Raw genomic sequence first — 19,375 nt, forward strand, 5'->3', positions numbered from 1 at the left:
GAAACTCAGAGTGCAGCCTGGTGCTCATATAATATATCCTAGCACTTTGGGAGGCAAAGGTGGGTGGATTGCCTGAGCCCAGCAGTTTGAGACTAGCCTGGATAACATAATGAGACTCCATCTCTACAAAAAATTTAAAAAATTAGCCAGGCATGGTGGCATGCGCCTGTGGTCCTAGTTACTCAGGAGGATAAGATGGAAGGATCACTTGAACCCAGCAGGTTGAGGCTGCAGTGAGTTATGATCATGCCACTGCACTCCAGTCTGGGCAACAGATTGAGATCACACACAAACGCACCCGCCAAGCAAACAAAAAAGAAAATTAGGGTGCAGGCCACTAGCGAGGGACAAGCTGAAGACCAGAATTTCGGAAGGCTTACAAGGCTGACTGATATGCTCAGGGTGCATTATTTGTAGTCCTCTTTAAAAGAGAAGAGAGCTAGAGGAGATGAACACAACTGGAAGCAGAAAGAAAGTAGCCTTAGGAATGGAAAGAATCAAAGTAGACTCAAAGTTCCTAATGTCTGAAACCACTTAAGCTGGTATGCATTCTAAATCTTCCAGTCTGACCCCTTAGTTTCATCTTTTTGGGAATCCTTATTCCTTGCTGATCAATTTTCCTGGACATATCAAATGATTCTACCAGGTAAGAATGCATGCTTACTAAAAAGCCACACTGGAGAGAGAAAGGAACTAAATCTCAGTTAAGCAGGGGACAAGGGGCCTGAAGGACAATTTTGAAAGGTGTCCTAGAAACAAGCCGAATCCAGTAGGGAATAAACTATGAGTAATTTCATAGCTCTTAGAAAAGCAAGTTGTATCTTCTCCATAATCTTTATTCATAAAGATAAGTTAAATACAAAAAGAGGTCAAAATGCCCTTACCTAATGCCATATATAAAAATTAACTCAAAATGGATTACATATCTAAACATAAGAGCTAAAACCAAACTCTTAGAAGAAAACATAGGGGAAAAGCTTCATAATATTAGATATGGCAATAACTTCTTGGACTTCTTGGATTTCTTGGATTTGACACCAAAAGCACAGGCAACAACAGCAACAACAAACAGACAAAATGGACTTCACCAAAGTTTTAAAAGTCTTATGTGTAAAGGATACTAACAATACAGTAAAAAGACAAACCACAGAATGGAATAGAGTATTTGGAGATCAGATATCTAAAGAGGAATTAACATCCAGAATATATAAAGAATTCCTAACAGTTAACAACAACAACAAAATTCCCCAATTAAAAAATGTGCAAAGGACTTAAAAAGACATTTCTCCAAAGATGATATACAAATGGCTAATATGTACATGAAGAGATGCTCAATATATCATTAGGTAAATGCAAAATGAAACTACAATGAGATACCACGTCATACCCATTAGGCTGGCTATTAAAAAAAAAAAAAAAAGAAAAGAAAACAAGTGTTGGCAAGGATGTGGAGAAATTGGATGTAAAATGGTACAGCCAATCTGAGAAACATTCTGGCAGTTCCTCAAAATGTTAAACATAGAATTATCCTGTGATCCAGCAATTCCACTTCTGAGTATATACACAAAAAAATTGAAAGCAGGGACTCCAACACATAGTTGTATGCCAGTGTTCAAAAGCAACATTATTCATAATAGCTGAAAGGTGGAGACAACCCAAATGTCCACCAATGGATGAATAAACAAAATGTATATACATGCAATGGAATATTATTCAGCCTTAAAAAGGAACAAAATTGTGGCACATGGTAGAATATGGATGAATCTTGAATACATGATGCTAAGTGAAATAAGCTAGTCACAAAAGTCCAAACACTGTATGATTCCATTAAAGTACCTAGAATAGTCAAATTCATAGAGACAGAGTAGAACAGTGGTTATCAGGGGCTCAGGGTAGGGGAAATGGGGAGTAACTGTTTAATGGATATAGAGCTTCAGTATGGAATGATGAAAAAGCCCTGGAGAGGACAGCAGAGATAGTTGCACAACAATGTTAATGTATTTAATGCCACTGAACTGTACACTTAAAAAGGGTTAAAATGGGCCGGGCACAGTGGCTCATGCCTATAATCCCAGCACTTTGGGAGCCCGAGGCAGGTGGATCACCTGAGGTCAGGAGTTCGAGACCAGCCTGGCCAACATGGTGAAACTCCATCTTCACTAAAAAATACAAGAAATTAGCTAAGCGTGGTGGTGGGCACCTGTAATCCCAGCTACTATGGAGGCTGACGCAGGAGAATTGCTTGAACCCGAGAGGCAGAAGTTGCAGTGAGCTGAGATCGCGCCACTGCACTCCAGCCTGGGTGACAAGGGCAAGACTCCGTCTCAAAAAAAAAAAGCGGGGGGGGGCTAAAATGGTAAATGTTATGTTATATATATTCTATCACATATTAAAAAAAAGAGGTAAAAATGAACAAGCTTCACAATTAACCCCAAACAAATACAACACCTGCATATATACCATAAAAATGCATACAGGCCGGGTGCAGTGGCTCACGCCTGTAATGCCAGCACTTTGGGAGGCTAAAGCAGGTGGTTCAGTTGAGGTCAGGAGTTTGAGACCAGCCTGGCAAACATGGCAAAACCCTACTTAAACAAAAATCAGCTGGGTGTGGTGGCATGCACCTATAATCCCAGCTACCTGAGAGGCTGAGGCAGGAGAATCACTTGAACCCAGGAGACAGAGGCTGCAGTGAGCCAAGATCGTGCCACTGCACTCCAGTCTGCGTGACAGAGTGAGACTCCATCTCAAAAACAAATAAAAAAGAATGATCCTTCAGTCACACTGAGGGTATTAACTGATTAAAAAGTTTATCATGAATGATGAAGCCAATGACAATTAACAGAAAAATGTCATTTACCTTCTGGATATCTGAAAAGAAACCCCAATGTGAAAGGCTGGGCTGTGTTTAATATGCAATAATGAATTGACAAGTATCACCTTGAAATGCCTCATACAGAGGCTAGAATGTGTCTAGGGGTTGTCAGAATTCAAGAATTCACAAATCTCTTTGCCAGAAGAAAATGGCAGTCTGGGCAGGCAGACATAGCAAAGAGCCCTTTCTTCTCTGCTAACTTACTGAATGCTATAAATTTCATTTAACACCTATCCATGGTCTTTAGGTTTTATTTTAGGAGTACTTTAGAATCTATTGAGGATTAAGTTCTTGACTTTTTTCTCTACTCAGTCTGCTGTCAACAACTGCAGGGCCCTACTGCAATCTATAAAACTAGCTCTTTGAGAGGCCATGAATACTGTTAACATTAAGTGACATTCACATTAATGCTCATAAGTGGAGGGAGAGAAGTGCTCCAACACATGCTGGAGATTAACGAGGCAGTCAAATACATCTAATCTGATAGTGCTGAGAATAAACCAAGTGTACTGTAATGCTGTCATTTAGCACCCTTCAAAGTCAGTTAGGGAAGAGAAACAACAACTATTTTCAGGGTGGCTCTCAGGAAGGTCCCAGAATAGTATCACCCTCCTCCAAACCACCAAGTGAAGAGGACTGTTAAAAGAGGTAATGAGTACACAAAGACTCAATGAGAGCAATGAATAAGATTATTCACCACTGATCCCCACTTACCTTAGCACCACAACTTATAGAAGGTATATAATAATACTGATAATTGGCCGGGCATGGTGGCTCACGCCTGTAATCCCAGCACTTTGGGAGGCCGAGGTGGGTGGATCACAAGGTCAGGAGATCAAGACCATCCTGGCTAACACGGTGAAATCCTGTCTCTACTAAAAATACAAAAATTGCCGGGCGCGGTGGCTCAAGCCTGTAATCCCAGCACTTTGGGAGGCTGAGACGGGCGGATCACGAGGTCAGGAGATCGAGACCATCCTGGCTAACACAGTGAAACTCCGTCTCTACTAAAAATACAAAAAACTAGCCGGGCGAGGTGGCGGGTGCCTGTAGTCCCAGCTACTCGGGAGGCTGAGGCAGGAGAATGGCATAAACCCGGGAGGCAGAGCTTGCAGTGAGCTGAGATCCGGCCACTGCACTCCAGCCCCAGCGGCAGAGCGAGACTCTGTCTCAAAAAATAATAATAATAATAATTTTAAAAATACAAAAATTAGCCAGGCGTGGTGGTGGGCGCCTGTAGTCTCAGCTACCTGGAAGGCTGAGGCAGGAGAATGGCGTGAACCCGGGAGGTGGAGCTTGCAGTGAGCCGAGATCGCGCCACTGCACTCCAGTCTGGGCGACAGAGCAAGACTCCGTCTCAACAACAACAACAACAACAAAAGATAATTATTATCATTACTATTATTTTGAGACAGGGTCTCACTGTCACCCAGGCTGGAGTGCAGTGGTATGATCACAGCTTACCACAGCCTCAACCTCCCTGGGTTCACCTCAGCTCCCACCTCAGCCTCCCAAGTTGCTAGGACTACAGGTGTGCACCACCACATCTGGCTAATTTCTCTCTCTCTTTTTTTTTTTTTTTTTGTTTTTGTAGAGACAGCTTCACCAAGTGGTACAGGGTGGTCTTGAATTCCTGGGCTCAAGCAATCTGCCCACCTCAGCCTCCCAAAGTGCTGGGATTACAAGTGTGAGCCATTGTACCCAGCTGGTACACAATTATATATTGACCAAGTAAATCAATTTTGCTATCCCTTCCCCATTCTCCTATGAAATCCCTCTCCACTGAAATCGCTTCATCTCTGGCCTGTGCACTCATTTTGAGAGGCACTTTCATCATTTCATTTAACTTTGAAAGAAGTTGGAGGAGGCCGAGGACACGTGCTTGCTAATCATCCTTTCACAGACTGCCTTGTGTGCCAGAAAGGATTTTTATTATTGGTCTGTGGCAGCTACTGCTGGAGAAAGATTTCAGCTTGACCTTCCCAAGCTGCTGGGGGATGAATACTGCACGTGGCTGACAGAGCAAAAGTCTCTTCCTCTTTTTTTTTTTTTTTTTAAAAAAAAAAAAAAGCTTTTAGACTAACCAGAGTTCACTGTGGTAGGGAAGTCACCCCTTCTCTTACTGCATAAAACTCAAGATGTTGAATTATTTTGCATAAAAATGATATAGTAAAATTAATGTGAACCAGTCCAACAAGAAAATGGTAGCATCACAAAGCACCTCACAGACAGCACAGCATCAAAGAACAGGACTCAGGATAGCTCCACAGGCAGAGACGAAAAAAGGAAATAAAGGCCATTTATAAAAGCAGTTTTAAATGTGAGGATGGATTCTCACAGCTGGCCTCACAAAAGAGAACAAATATGTCAAAGGGAACAACTGACAGACTAATAGAGTCCTATCCATCTGGCTGAGAAAAGAGCCATCGGTGGGAATACTGAGAAGCTTGACCGTTAGGAAAAAGGCTTGCTTGGTGCTTCGCTGGGAGAACTGAATAGCTTTGACGAACATTGAAACACATGGTCAAATCATAGCTGGCTGACTGGCTGTGCCAGCAAGAAGCTCAAACAAGGGTTACAAAGATGCACTGGCAAAAAGGGAGAACAGGGCACATGTGGTCTTCCTACTGGCTTAGAGTCTATACCCTGGCCCCTCCAATTTGGGAGTAGGGTTAAAAGGAAAGGGAACCATATGAATAGGATGTCTTATTTTGTGCTTTTAAAAAAAGGACTCGAGAGTCTCATTTTGACACATCAAGTTCAATCCGCCACACTAATGCCTCATCTGTACTTTTATATAATGCAGAGCTGAGTGCTGACGCTCTGGGAGAAGGGGAAATCAGGCCAGATTTAAGGAAAACAAAGACACAAGGCTATCTGCATCTCCAACTTAGTCCATAATACAGAAAAACCTCCTCAGAAATAATTGCTCAAGGCAAAGATAACTCAATTACTAAGGAAAAGCTGTCCCAATGAGGGCTCATGTTTTAATGAGCCAAATAGCTTCAAATTAAGCTGAACTCAGGGTTTTTCCAATCAGCAGTTTCACCCATTTCTAAGTTCTCATTTCTTATTTTCAAAAATCAAAATGACTCTCTGTCTAAATTTTTAAAAAAAGAAATGCCTTATCACACTCACTCTAAAACAATAATTCACTAGATTTTCACCTACATATCTTCTATATAATTAACAAACCCTTCAGATGGCACAAAGGCAGATAGTATCACTCTATCAAAAGTACTATCAACCAATCCCACACTAATTCCTCTCAGTAGCCTGGCCCTGGACACCCCCACAAAAACTCAGTCACAGAAATCCCCTGCCATCAGAGAGAAGGCAACTGCTTGATCCTAGCCACCAACTAGGTCATCTGGGGAAAGTAGTGGCTTACCTGCTCCTCTGACAGTTGGGATATGTGATTCACAGCAGCGTAGGATTCAATTTTGGGGTTAAAGTGGTTGATGATGGCTCTGAAACAAAGAATTCATATTAATATGGTGCCAGATGGAAGAGGGGGATACATCTGTTAAAAAATAACGATCAAGTACCCTCTGGTTTAGAGTACTAGAGCATGGGACGGATTATGACTGGGTAACTGTCCTCTTATTGAACATGAGGAGGTCACAGATGGGGGTGAATTGATAACTCTGAAATGGGAAGGACTTACTATTAGACAGAAAATAGAATCAAGCAAAATGAACTAACGGAAAAAACCCAAAGCCGAACAAAAATATTGAGTCCTTCAGATGAGAAAGGGAACCCAGAGGGCTGTCCACTAGAGGGCCCTGGTGCTTCAATCAGAAAGAAAAACTGTCTTCTTTGACTCAGGAGAATAGGGCACTCGGCAAAGCTGGGCCAACAACACAAAGGCTAAATAGAAGCAATCTTCATATTTGTTAGTAAGTCGTTTCAAACCAAAATTTTATATCTGGCCATTCAACCCAAAAGCTGAGTGTCATTTTAAAACACTCCCTTCTCCATCACTTGGTCACATCCAAAATCACCTAGTCTTATCAAATCTACCTCTTAAAAAATCTCTGAAATCTGAAATAAATTTCCCTGAAACCAATGCCTTGGTATAGGTCTTTGTCATTTCTTGCCTGGTGTAGCAAAAAGAACACAGGTTTTAGATCATGGTTTTACATGAGTCCATACGAATATAAATGATTCATAGAGAAGAGACAAATCTCGTTTTTTCTCATATATATATATAATTTTATATATATATAATTTTAGACAGCGTGTCACTCTGTCACCAAGTCTGGAATGCAGTGGCATGATCATGGCTCACAGAATCCTTAATTTCCCAGGCTCAAGCGATCCTCCCACCTAAGCCTCCCTAGTGGGACTACAGGCACGTGCCACCATGTCCGGCTAATTATTTTTGTATTTTGTTGGTAGAGACCGGGTTTTGCCATGTTGCCCAGGCTTAAGCCTGGGCTCAAGCAATCCACAGGTCTCTGCCTCCCAAAGTGCTGGAATTACAGACATGAGCCACGGCAGCTGGCCAACAAATCTTTCTTATAGAACAATTTCAAATAATATATATGTAGATACTTCTCCCTATAGGAAATGAAGTTTATTTCTCATCCTGAGGGTGCGCTAGATTTAGTGACTGATTGCCAAAGACTAGAGTAGCAAATGGGAAACACAGTAACTTTATAGCAAAGAAGCCTGGCAAACACTACCTTGACAAAATGATGAAGCTGTATATTGCCAGTGATATCATGTAGATATCATGTAACCCTTGGTGTGACCTGATGAGAAGGGCACTTAATATCTCAGTCTAATCACAAGAAAAATATCAGATAGGGGACATTCTACAGGATAACTGAATGGTACCTTTTTTTTTTTTTTTTTAGACAGGGTCTCACTTTGTTATCCAGGCTGGAGTGCAGTGGCACAAACATAGCTCACCACAGTCTCCACTTCCTTGGCTCAAGCAATCCTCCCACTTCAGCTTCCCAAGTAGCTGGAACTACAGGCATGTGCCGCCGTGTCTGACTAATTTTTGTATTTTTCATAGAGATGAGGTTTCACTAGATTGCCCAGACTGGTCTCAAACTCCTGAGCTCAGGCGGTCCTCCCTCCTCGGCCTCCGAAAATGCTGGGATGACAGGCATGAGCCATTGCTCCTGGCCCTGACTGGTAGTTTCTTTCTTTCTTTCTTTTCTTTTCTTTTTTTTTTGAGATGGAGTTTTGCTGTTGTTGCCCAGGCTGGAGGACAATGGCACGATCTCGGCTCACTACAACCTCCACCTCCTAGGTTCAAGCAATTCTTCTGCCTCAGCTTCCCAAGAAGTTGGGATTACAGGCCCCCACCACCATGCCCAGCTAATTTTGTATTTTTAATAGAGATGGGGTTTCACCACATTGGCCAGGCTGTTCTCAAACTCCTGACCCTTCAGGTGATCCACTTGCCTTGGCTTTCCAAAGTATTGGGATTACAGGTATGAGCTACCGTGCTCAGCTGGTACTTTCTTAAGACTCTAAAAGTCATGAAAAACAAGAGTTGAGAAATTGTCACAGATCACTGGGGAGATATGACAATTAAATGCATATCCTGGAATGGCCCCTAGAACAGCAAGAGGACATTAATGGAAAAACTAGTAAAATCTAATTAAAACATGGAGTTTAGTTAATAATAATGCCAGTTACTTAGTGTTGATAGATGTACCTTGGTGACATAAAATGAGGGAAATTAGGCTGAGGGTATCCAGGAACTCTGTGGATTATCTTTTTACTTTTTCTGTAAATCTAAAATTATTCCAAAACAGAAAGTTTATTAAAATGGGTGGTGTGGGCTAAGCGTGGTGGCTCACGCATGTAATTCCAGCACTTTGAGAGGCCAAGGTGAGCGGATCACTTGAGCTCAGGAGTTCAAGATCAGCCTAGGTAACATGGTGAAACCCTGTCTCTACAAAAAATACAAAAAAATTTAGCCAGGTGTGGTGGCACACACTTGTGGTCCCAGCTACTTGGGAGGCTGAGGTGGGAGGATCACTTAAGCCTGGGAGGCAGAGGTTTCAGTGAGCCAAGATTGTGCCACTGCACTCCAGCCTGGGTGACATAGTGAAACCCTGTCTTCTCACAAAAAACTCCACCCAAAATCAACAACAACAACAAAATGGGTGCATGGGCTGGGTGCAGTGGCTCACAACTGTAATCCCAGCACTTAGGGAGGCTAAGGTGGGAGGATTACTTGAATCCAGGAGTTCGAGACCAGCCTGGGCAACATGGTGAGACCCTGTCTCTACAAAATAAAAAAAATAATAAGCCAGGGCCAGGTGTGATGGCATGTGCCTGTAGTTTCAGCTACTTGGCAGGCTGAAGTGGGAGGATCACTTGAGCCTAGGGGGATGAAGCTGTAGTGAGCTGTGTTTGTGTTACCACACTCCAGACTGGGCAACATAACAAGACCTTGTCTCAAAGATAAAAAATAAAACGTGTACACATGTGTATATGTGTGTTTGCGTGTGTGTGTGTGTGTGTGTATGTATGAGCTAGCATAACAAATCACTATTTTCTTTTATAGCTTCTTGATAGTAAAGAACTATAGAACCATTTAATCTAATTCTGGTAATAAAAGTATAAACCAAAACCTTAAAAAAATAATACCAATCTCTGCACTTATCACAATACCTGGGAATAGTCTATTGCAGCCATATAAGAAATGTTTGTTGAAAGAGGGCTAAATCTTAGAGGGTACATTTATAACATTTATATAACATAATATATAACATTTATAGTACAAATAATAAAAACTTGGAAAAGCAATGCCAAACATCTAACCCAATGCCTGGTACACAGCTTGTGCTCAATAAATCCTCAATAAATGAATAAACCAAATATGACAGACATGAGTCAGGAGCAAGAGGAGAGTTCTAACAACTTATTTTTCTAGAAACTACCAAGAGAGCTGAAGATAATATCTGGAAGTTAAGGCTGAGGTTTAGTCTAAATCCAAAGTAGGAAAGAATTTTGTGACCAAGTGGGGGTCAAATATTTTTCTCAATCAGAGAGCAAGGCTCAAGGATGTTGGCAGAGATGACCACAGCCCATAAGCAGAAAGGAAAACCAGGACCCTAAACCCAATGAGAAGGTAGGGGAAGCAAGTTTAGAGAGGAACTGATAATCCCACCGATCCCAGCAGCAGCACCAATTTAAGTTCACTCAGGGTGGAGTCTTGAGTCATAGGGTTGTGTCCAGGACCAACAGGATTGACGGAAAGGAGCTACAGTAGTCAAATCAATCTACCATAGACCACGGGTATCTTCAGAAAAAGATTTTGCACTCTGTAAATGCATCCACATTTTATGCTTTTATAGTTTGTTTTTTTTTTTTTTTAAATCAGGCTTTCCTTACATTTGTTAGGAAATTTTTTTTTTTTTTGAAAAATTCTTGTCTCAACTGAACTAGAAGTTTTGTTCTTGTTCTTGTTTATTATTATTATTATTATTATTATTATTATTATTTATTCTTGCCTAGGTTTGGAGAATACAGAGATCCAAGTACCCTAGCTTCTGTCTGGGTGGAATGTTCGTGGCCACCGGGGCAATCAGGGGAGCTAGTGAGGTTGGAACAATGAAATAATCCCTGGGAATGGAATTGCTGGGGATGTAATTCTCTTTCCTTTCTACCTGAACAGTTCTTTCACCAGGAAACAAAGCAAGGACATAAAAAAGGAAAGAAAAGAGACAGGAAGAAGAGAGGGAAGGAGAAAAGGAAAGAGGAAAGAAGGGCGAGAGGGGCTGGGAGGCAGGAAGGGAGGGAGTGAGGGAGAGAAAGGAAAACCCAGAAGGCATTACCTTCAAAATATACACTTATTTCCTTCCCTTCTCACCATTATACTTATCAGGTGTCAGCTGGCTCTATGGGTGACCAGTTCTTCATACTGCAGGACACACATGCTGATATTGTTTGGGCAAACTTATCCTGAGGGTATGATAGATTTACCACTCTGGGAATACATATTTGGAATGAAGATAAAATCATCTTCCAACCTGCCCTGTGACAATCTCATTTCAGAACTTCAGATCTAAGCAGGTGATTAAGGTCTCCCACCAGGCAGGTTGAAAAACTATTTAGAAACCTGAGGAAGGTGGAACAGTCTACATTCAGTTAGCAGTCTCTAACTCAGTACCCACAAAGGCAGTATATGTGTCGGCCTTACGTTTTGTTTGTTTGTTTGTTTGTTTGGGATTGTTATCTGCAAAATCTGAGTGCTAACCTAATGTCCTGGAGATATGCCAGGTGGAGGGTATTCAGCCTAAGCAATAAGAAAAATAGTCTAGCACTGGCTCTTCTCTCTCTAGGCTCTTAAAAAAGGAATTCCAGACAGGGCTTGGGGGCTTCCCATTAAAGTTCTTAGTACTTTGCACTATTGAAATGGAAAAATGTCCTGACATGGCACAGAAATGGCAGAACACTGGAACCAGGCTAAGCCAGACCAAGCTGAGTGACACACCTTTTCAGTAACTGAATTACATAGCTGCTTCTTCCCCAGGAAGTCTGATGACTACCAGGCTCACCTGGGTTGTGATTCCACACCATCCTGCCTGGCCAAGGCGTTAGATGAGGACTCATGCTTGACTAGCTCTTAGTGGGAGAAAGATGAGGCACCAGATTTATAGATGAAGGAGGAATCTCCCCATTTTCTTTAGGCTTTCCTTCTCACTGGTAGCACCTCCAAAAGGATTTACTACCATCTTTTCTGAACCTTTGGGAAGGGAGTTTCTGGGAGATTCTAACAGTACTTCTCTCTCATTTTTACCAGTCAAAACCTAACAGGTAGCAACGGCCGGTGCTGATGCCTAAAATGAAAGTCTTCCAGGAAAGAAGAAATGGCATTTTTTTCTACCCAAAGATGAATGAGCAAAACATGAGTTCAATTTCCTCTCCATCCATTCCATCTAAACCCCCACCCTACAAAAAGTGAAGGTGAATACTGCAAACGGGACACAACTTCCTCACCTCTGTCTAGTGTGAGTGAGGAAGAAAATGAGGCTAAGGAAAGAAGAGACTAGGGAGAAGAGTCACAGTAGACTGTTATACACTGAATGTCTGTGTCCCCTCCAAATTCAGACATTGAAGCCCTAACCCTCAATGCGATTGTATTTGGAGATAGGGCCTTTATGGAAGTTAATTAAGGTTAAATGAGGTAATAAGGCTGGGACCCCTGATCCAATAGGATTGGTGTCCTTATAAAAATAGACACCAGGCCGGGCACAGTGGCTCACACCTGTAATCCTAGCACTTTGGAAGGCTGAGGTGGGTGGATCACCTGAGGTCAGGAGTTTGAGACCAGCCTGGCCAACATGGCGAAACCCCATCTCTACTAAAAATACAAAATTAGCCAGGTGTGGTGACAGGTGCCTGTAATCCCAGCTGCTTGGGGGGCTGAGGCAGGAGAATCGCTTGAATCCAAGGGCCGGAGGTTGCAGTGAACTAGAATCATGCCACTTCACTCCAGCCTGGGCAAAAGAGTGAAACTCCGTCTCAAAAAAAAAAAAAAAAAAAAAAAAAAAAAAAGACTCCAGAGAGCTCTCTTCCTATCTGTCATGTGAGGACACAGTGAGAAGGCTGCCATCTCATAAGCCAGGAAGACAGCTCTCACCACAAACTGACCCTGCTAGGGTCCCAGATCAAGGATCTGGGACTTCTAGCCTCCAGAACTGTGAGAAAATACAGGAAGGTTTGAGTGGACAATGAATGAGAAAACATAGCCATTATGAAAAGATTAAGGTTTCCCTTCGACAAAGGTGGCAAGGCAATTAAATAGGGAAAAAAATAATCTTTTCAACAAATGGTACTGGGACAAGTAGTTATCCACATGCAAAAGAATGAAGTTAGATCCCTTCCTTATACCATACACAAAAGAACTAGAAATGGATCACAGATCTAAACGTAAGGTCTAAAAACTACAAAATTCTTTTTTCTTTATTTTTTGAGACGGAGTCTCTCTCTGTTGCCCAGGCTGGAGTGCAGTGGTGGAATCTCAGCTCACCGCAAACTCTGCCTCCTGGGTTCACACCATTCCCAGGAGCTGGGACTACAGGTGCCCACCACCTGGCTAATTTTTTGTATTTTTATTTATTTATTTATTTATTGAGATGGAGTCTCACTCTGTCCCCCAGGCTGGAGTGCAGTGGCGCGATCTCAGCTCACTGCAAGCTCCACCTCCTGGGTTCACACCATCCTCCTGCCTCAGCCTCCCCAGCAGCTGGGACTACAGGCACCCGCAACCACACCCAACTAGTTTCTTTGTATTTTCAGTAGAGACAGGGTTTCACTGTGTTAGCCAGGATGGTCTCAATCTCCTGATCTCGTGATCCGCCCGCCTCGGCCTCCCAAAGTGCTGGGATTATAGGCATGAGCCACCACGCCCAGCCCTTAAAAGCTATAAAATTCTTACAAGTGAATCTTCATGACTTGAGGTTAGGCAGTGATTTCTCAGATAAAACACCAAAAGCACAAATGACAAAAGAAAAAGTGGATCAATCTGAACTTTAAACTTTGTGCTGCAAACAATGCCATCAAGAAAGTGAAAGGACAATCCACAGAATAAGAGAAAATATTTGCAAATTTTGTCTGATAAGAAACTTGTATCCAGAATATATAAAGAACTCTTATATTCAACAATGAATTACACACAAATAATACAATTTTTTTAAAGAACAAATTATTTGAATACACAAGAAAAGATACTCAGTATCATTAGTCATTAGGGAAATGCAAATCAAAACCACAATGAGATACCACTTCACACTCATTAGGATAATGGTAAAAACAGAATAGCAAGGCTGGGCACAGTGGCTCATGCCTGCAATCCCAGGAGTTCGAAACAAGCCTGGGCAACATGGGGAGACCCCCGTCTCTACAAAATTACAAAAAAAAAATTAGCCAGGTGTGGTGGCACGCGCCTGTAGTCCCAGCTACTTGGGTGGCCAAAGTGGGCAGACCGCTTGAGCCTAGGAGGCCGAGGCTGCAGTGAGCTAAGATGGAGCCACTGCACTCCAGCCTAGGTGAGAGTGCAGACCCTGTCTCAAAACAAACAAACAAACAAAAAAACAATAACAAATGTTGGCAAGGATGTGGAGAAGAACTCTCGTACATTGCTGGTGGGATTGTAAAATGGTACAGCTACTTCAATTTATAGGAAAGGTCCAGAATAGGCAAATTTGTAGAAACAGAAAGTAGATTCATGGTTACTTAGGGCTACAAGGAGGGTTAGGGAAGAATAGGGAGTGACTGCTATTGGGTATAGAGTTTCTTTCAGGGGGAACACAATATTCTAAAGTTAGATTGTGATGATGATTGCACAACCCTATGATTATACCAGAAAACATGAACTGTATACTTTAAATGGATGAACTGTATCATATATAAATTATCATGGCTTCCTTGGCCCCAGCAGTTTTTGAGCAAGCTGCTTTCTCCAACCAGTTCCACACAGAATTTATGTGGTGATTCGCTCACTAAGAAAACTTTTCTAAAGCTTGCATACGTTAGCAACGCTGATGGCAGTAGGAAAAGGAGCTCACTGGGTCATGAACTATTCTATAAATTACAGAAGCTGGGATTTCAGGAGCTTCTGGAGAGAGAGAGCTCTGTGGTACAATACCACAAAAGGTGGCAGAGATGGCATTTGAGACTAGTGCTGAAGGGCACATGCTCAGGAAGAAACAACCCTACCTGGAGGTGAGAAGAGTCCAACTCATGGTAATATGTATGATATACTTAAATCAAAAGTTCTGCACGTAGCAAAGGATGTCAGCTTTTGGCTGTTGGAATAGGATGTTGAGGGGGGTGGCACAGTTAGTAGATGAGAAGAAAGTTTCTCTTATTCTCAATATCCTTTTCCTTTACCATTTTCTTTTCCAGCAATAGTTGGAGCTGACCACATTATTCAGGGAAATAGAATAGGGAAGATGATTTAAAGAAATATAGGTAGTAATAAGGCCCAAGGAAGGGGAAAGGAGTTCTACCCACAGACAGAACTTAGTGGGGAAAGAGAATATAATTTCTAACCAAACCTCAAGCTTTTCCGAAACTTGAACTAAAAGCTCCAAGAGAGCAGGTACTAAATTTATTTTGCTCACCAATATTTTGTCCAGTTTCACTGTAAGTAGCTTTTGCTTCTGGAGATCCAGAATCAATAGCTATCCTCCCAAGTATGAAAATAAAAATTAAAATGTTTTATCCTCATCCCAGGAAAAAAGGTGGCTCAGATATGAACAACTGTCCTCCCAAAGAAGGAGCAAAAGTTGACACTGATGACAATAAAGCTTTTCTTCCTCTTAAGTCATATCAAGAGGCTAGAGGAAAGCTTTCTGGCATTCCTTATTTAAGTAATCCAATACCTTCTAAAAGTAAGCCTAGGTTTTGTTTGTGTGTTTGTTTGAGGGTGGGGAGGATGAGGTGAGGCATGGGGGAGTGTGCTTTACTCTGGTACTGGGCCTCTAAAGCCACTGAATTAGAAAGTCCCAAAGGGGAAGGAAAAATAAATAGACAACATCATAGTAAAGAGAAATTGCTAAAGCCAGCCACAGTGAGGGACGGCACTGTGCCCAGTGCACCTTTAAGAGCAGGAATCTGGGCCACCCTCCAATGCAATTTTCAACTTCTGACTGCAGAAGATAGGGGTCACTTATACAGGCTGAAGCAAAATGAAGTGGACAGACGGAACAGTAAGGATGAACAGTAAACTGGCTGGGGATTTCTTGGTCCATGTTAAATTTATTCTTTCTGACTCATGACTCTGCAAAGCAGCTCTGTTTTCCCAAGTGCCGGGTGGTTGTTAACTGAGACACACAGTTAATGCCGAACTTGCATTAAAGATAAGCATGGAAATGTTCCTTTAACAATGTAGGCAATATAGCTTAAGAGAAAATGTGGGCCAGGCACGGTGGCTCTCCCCTGTAATTCCAGCACTTTGGGAGGCTAAAGTGGGAGAAGTGCTTAGCTCAGGAGTACAAAAATAATTTTTTTAAAAAATTAGCTGGGCATGGTGACATGTGCTTGTTGTAATCCCAGCTACTCAGGAGGCTGAGGTGGGAGGATGATTTGAGCCAGGGATGTCAAGGCTGCAGGGAATCATGATCACACCACTGTGCTCCCCAGCCTGGGTGACAGAGCAAGACCCAGTCTTAAGAAAAAAAGAAAAAAGAAAAAGAAAATATGGATTCCTCCTCATATCCAATACAAATCTAAAGCAAATCCTCCAAAATGCAACCTCCCATGGACAGAAGCATCTACAAGTCTTTTATGAAACAATAAATAAATAGTTTCATTCAGAAGCTCAGAGCATGGTGATTGTTTCATTACTAAGATACCTGAAGGAAGCAGGCTATCTCTAAAAGCTGCTATGTACATCTTTCAGGCAGAACAGAGAAAAACAAGCAAAAGTTGTTTTTGTAGCTCTCATTCCAAGGAAGGAGGGAACATCACTGGTATACTCAATACATACATATATATATATGTATATGAAGATTCTTAAAGATTTCACCCTAAAACTACTCCTATAAGACTACCAGATTTACATTAGAGTCTGATTGTGGGTGAATTTCTCAAGCTTAGTAAAAAATTTGGATCTTAAGCTCCAACCTCATTAAGACCTGTAGCCCTGTATTTTCAAATGCTTACTAAACATTTAAACCTGGATGTCTTGCTTTTGTTTACCTGGATTTCTTCACATAGAATGTTATCACCACTAAAAAGCCTAAGTCATCTTCTTCCTTGAAGGCCCAGTTAAAATACCATTGCTTCCCTGAACAACATGGTTCATACAGAAAACAGCAAGGCTTTAGAGAAAGGAGATCTGAAAAAAATCTGGATTCCTCCACTTATTAACTGTGTGACTTTGGACAAGAGATCAACCTCTCTGAGTAGTAGTTTATTTGGTTGAATTTCATTTCCAAAACTTTCCTCTCTGTTTTCCTGCATACCATCTAGCCCTAAAGATCTTTTCCCCCCAAAGCAGTTTCCCTTTTCCTAGACCAGTCCAGTGATATACTACTATGCAATATACTACAGAGTATGTTCTCAGGTATCTGGGACTAAAGACAAGAAAACCATCATATTCGTAATTGCTTTTACCTGGGAAACCTTTAGGCATACAGGTAAAATACAAACTTCTGAGAAGGGGTAAAGGTATGATTGAGTGTATGTGGCAGTAGTTAAAAGGGTTCATCTGAGGCTGAGTTATTTAATATTAAACTAACATTTCTTTCACCTTCAGAATTGCCTCACAGACTCCTATTTCATGCAGTACTAAGCTTCCTTCTTCATAGAGTCAATGAATCTTCAGCCCATCCAATTCAACAACAACAAAAAAAGCAATTTCCCTTGATGCCTGTTAACAGAAATGCATTACAAGCCTCAGAGACTCTGCTGATTAACATTAAACAAAATAAAATCTCAAGTAAGAATACCTTCTAACTTTTTCACTTTGAAACTATCTAATCAAAACATCAGCAACTGACCTGTTAGGATTATCCTTCTAACTTACCCCCTAAGTTTTAGGCCTTAACCCTTTCAGGACCATTATTTCCCTCCATAAATTATAATACTGTCCCTGTGGCCATTCTTTTCAGGACCAAAGACACAAAAATGGAACCCTAGTATAAAAGGCATTTTGACAACCACCAGGAAGGATGAACTACTGACCAGTGCATCTAGTTCTTACTTTACCCAATGATCCAATTATATAAGCTGGCCTAAGTAATTACTAAAGAGAATTTTTTTTTTTTTGAGACGGAGTCTTGCTCTGTGTCCCAGGCTGGAGTGCAGTGGTGCGATCTCGGCTCACTGCAAGCTCCACGCCCTGGGTTCACGCCATTCTCCTGCCTCAGCCTCCCGAGTAGCTGGGACTACAGGCGCCCGCCACCACGCCCGGCTAATTTTCTTGTATTTTTAGTAGAGACGGGTTTTCACCATGTTAGCCAGGATGGTCTCGATCTCCTGATCTCGTGATCCGCCCACCTCGGCCTCCCAAAGTGCTGAGATTACAGGCTTGAGCCACCGCGCCCGGCCAAGAGAATTTGATAATGTAAATTTATTGGTTGAAGGGAGTGGAACAGAGAATGTGTATTATTGACTACACCTTAGCAACCTTCATATTTTAACCTGCGAATGATTTGAGTCAGCATTCCTCTTGATTTCTGGGTGAGAAACACATGTCACATCAGGTAACGTATTCACTGCTGACTATATTTTCATCTAGCCTCTGCATTAGGCAGATGAAGGTTCACAATTCATTAAACTGGAGGGAAAGAGGAGAAGTTTAATGTGCATGAAATGTACAGGCACATGGCCTCAGGGGCATTTGTCATTTTCTGGAGCTGTGTGCATGACTGCGCAGCGTGGGTTTTCTACCTTGATGCATGACTTTGCCCAATGTAGGTTTCCACCTCATCACCTGTTGGAAATTAAGCAACTGGTTATAGCTATTTTGCTTAAGAGTTAATGTCTAGTTACTATGGCCCCAAACCATAGATTTAAGCCAAGTAAGATGTCATGGGCTTTACACTTTGGCTAAATTATCTACTCTAGCACTGCCATAAGAGACAAAAGGAATTTCTTCCTGCTTTAGACATCAACCTGACATTTTTCACTGTTGTCACAGTTACAATGAGTGTAAATGGAGAAGAATGAACCACAAGTGTTGAAAGAACCACAAAAGTCAAATGGACCACCTACATTTCCATAAAAGGCATCACTTAATCCATTCCCCTTATAATTATGTCTACTTTTTATTAAATCTTTCAATAAATGAAAAGAGGCTCCAAAACTTTCCTAAACATAAAACACCTACAAGATTATCCTATCGTTGCTCAGATCCATTACTCTGTGCTTCAGACTACCTTACTCTGTTCTCTAGTGGCAGGTCCGAAGTTACTGGCAGAGTTCCTGGGGCTACAGAATGAAAACTTTTGGAATTGGTTTGGCCCTGGATTTCCTATTTCCAGAAGTAACACTCCTCTACACACTCAGAAATGCCAAATGAATCTAAAGGGACAAAATAGCCTATGAGAAAATGTGTATTATATTTTCTGTCCCTTTTCAGGACATAAGAAAATCCTAACACATACCTAAGAGGAATTCTGAAGCAGTGGAGATAAGTTCAAAACCCCAAAATTTGATCTAATTTTGATTAATGGTGAACATTCCAATCCCTTGAATATGAATTAAGCACTTTTTAAAAACTGGCATGAGACAAAAACTTGAAATATTTTAATTACACCTCATTCCCATTAGCCCAATTTATCAACTTATTATAAGACACTTAAATTTTAAGCATGGGAGAGCAAGAAAATGAGCAATTGGGCCGGGCACGGTGGCTCAAGCCTGTAATCCCAGCACTTTGGGAGGCCGAGACGGGCGGATCACGAGGTCAGGAGATCGAGACCATCCTGGCTAACACGGTGAAACCCCGTCTCTACTAAAAAATACAAAAAACTAGCCTCCCGAGTAGCTGGGACCACAGGCGCCCGCCAACTC

At 41.7% G+C, this 19,375-nt stretch overlaps 1 protein-coding gene across 1 annotated transcript in view; it reads right to left on the reverse strand.

Annotated features, from left to right (window-relative positions):
- The window catches only part of ARMH3 (armadillo-like helical domain containing 3), a 226,895-nt gene that overhangs the window by 42,334 nt on the left and 165,186 nt on the right, over positions 1-19,375 (reverse strand). The window contains exon 24 of the mRNA XM_025397660.1: positions 6,267-6,345. Within this exon, the coding sequence (XP_025253445.1) occupies positions 6,267-6,345 (79 nt within the window). The remainder of the gene's footprint in view (positions 1-6,266; positions 6,346-19,375) is intronic.

This window comes from Theropithecus gelada, chromosome 9 (assembly GCF_003255815.1).
Source record: "Theropithecus gelada isolate Dixy chromosome 9, Tgel_1.0, whole genome shotgun sequence".
In the NCBI taxonomy this organism is placed as follows: Eukaryota; Metazoa; Chordata; class Mammalia; order Primates; family Cercopithecidae; genus Theropithecus; species Theropithecus gelada.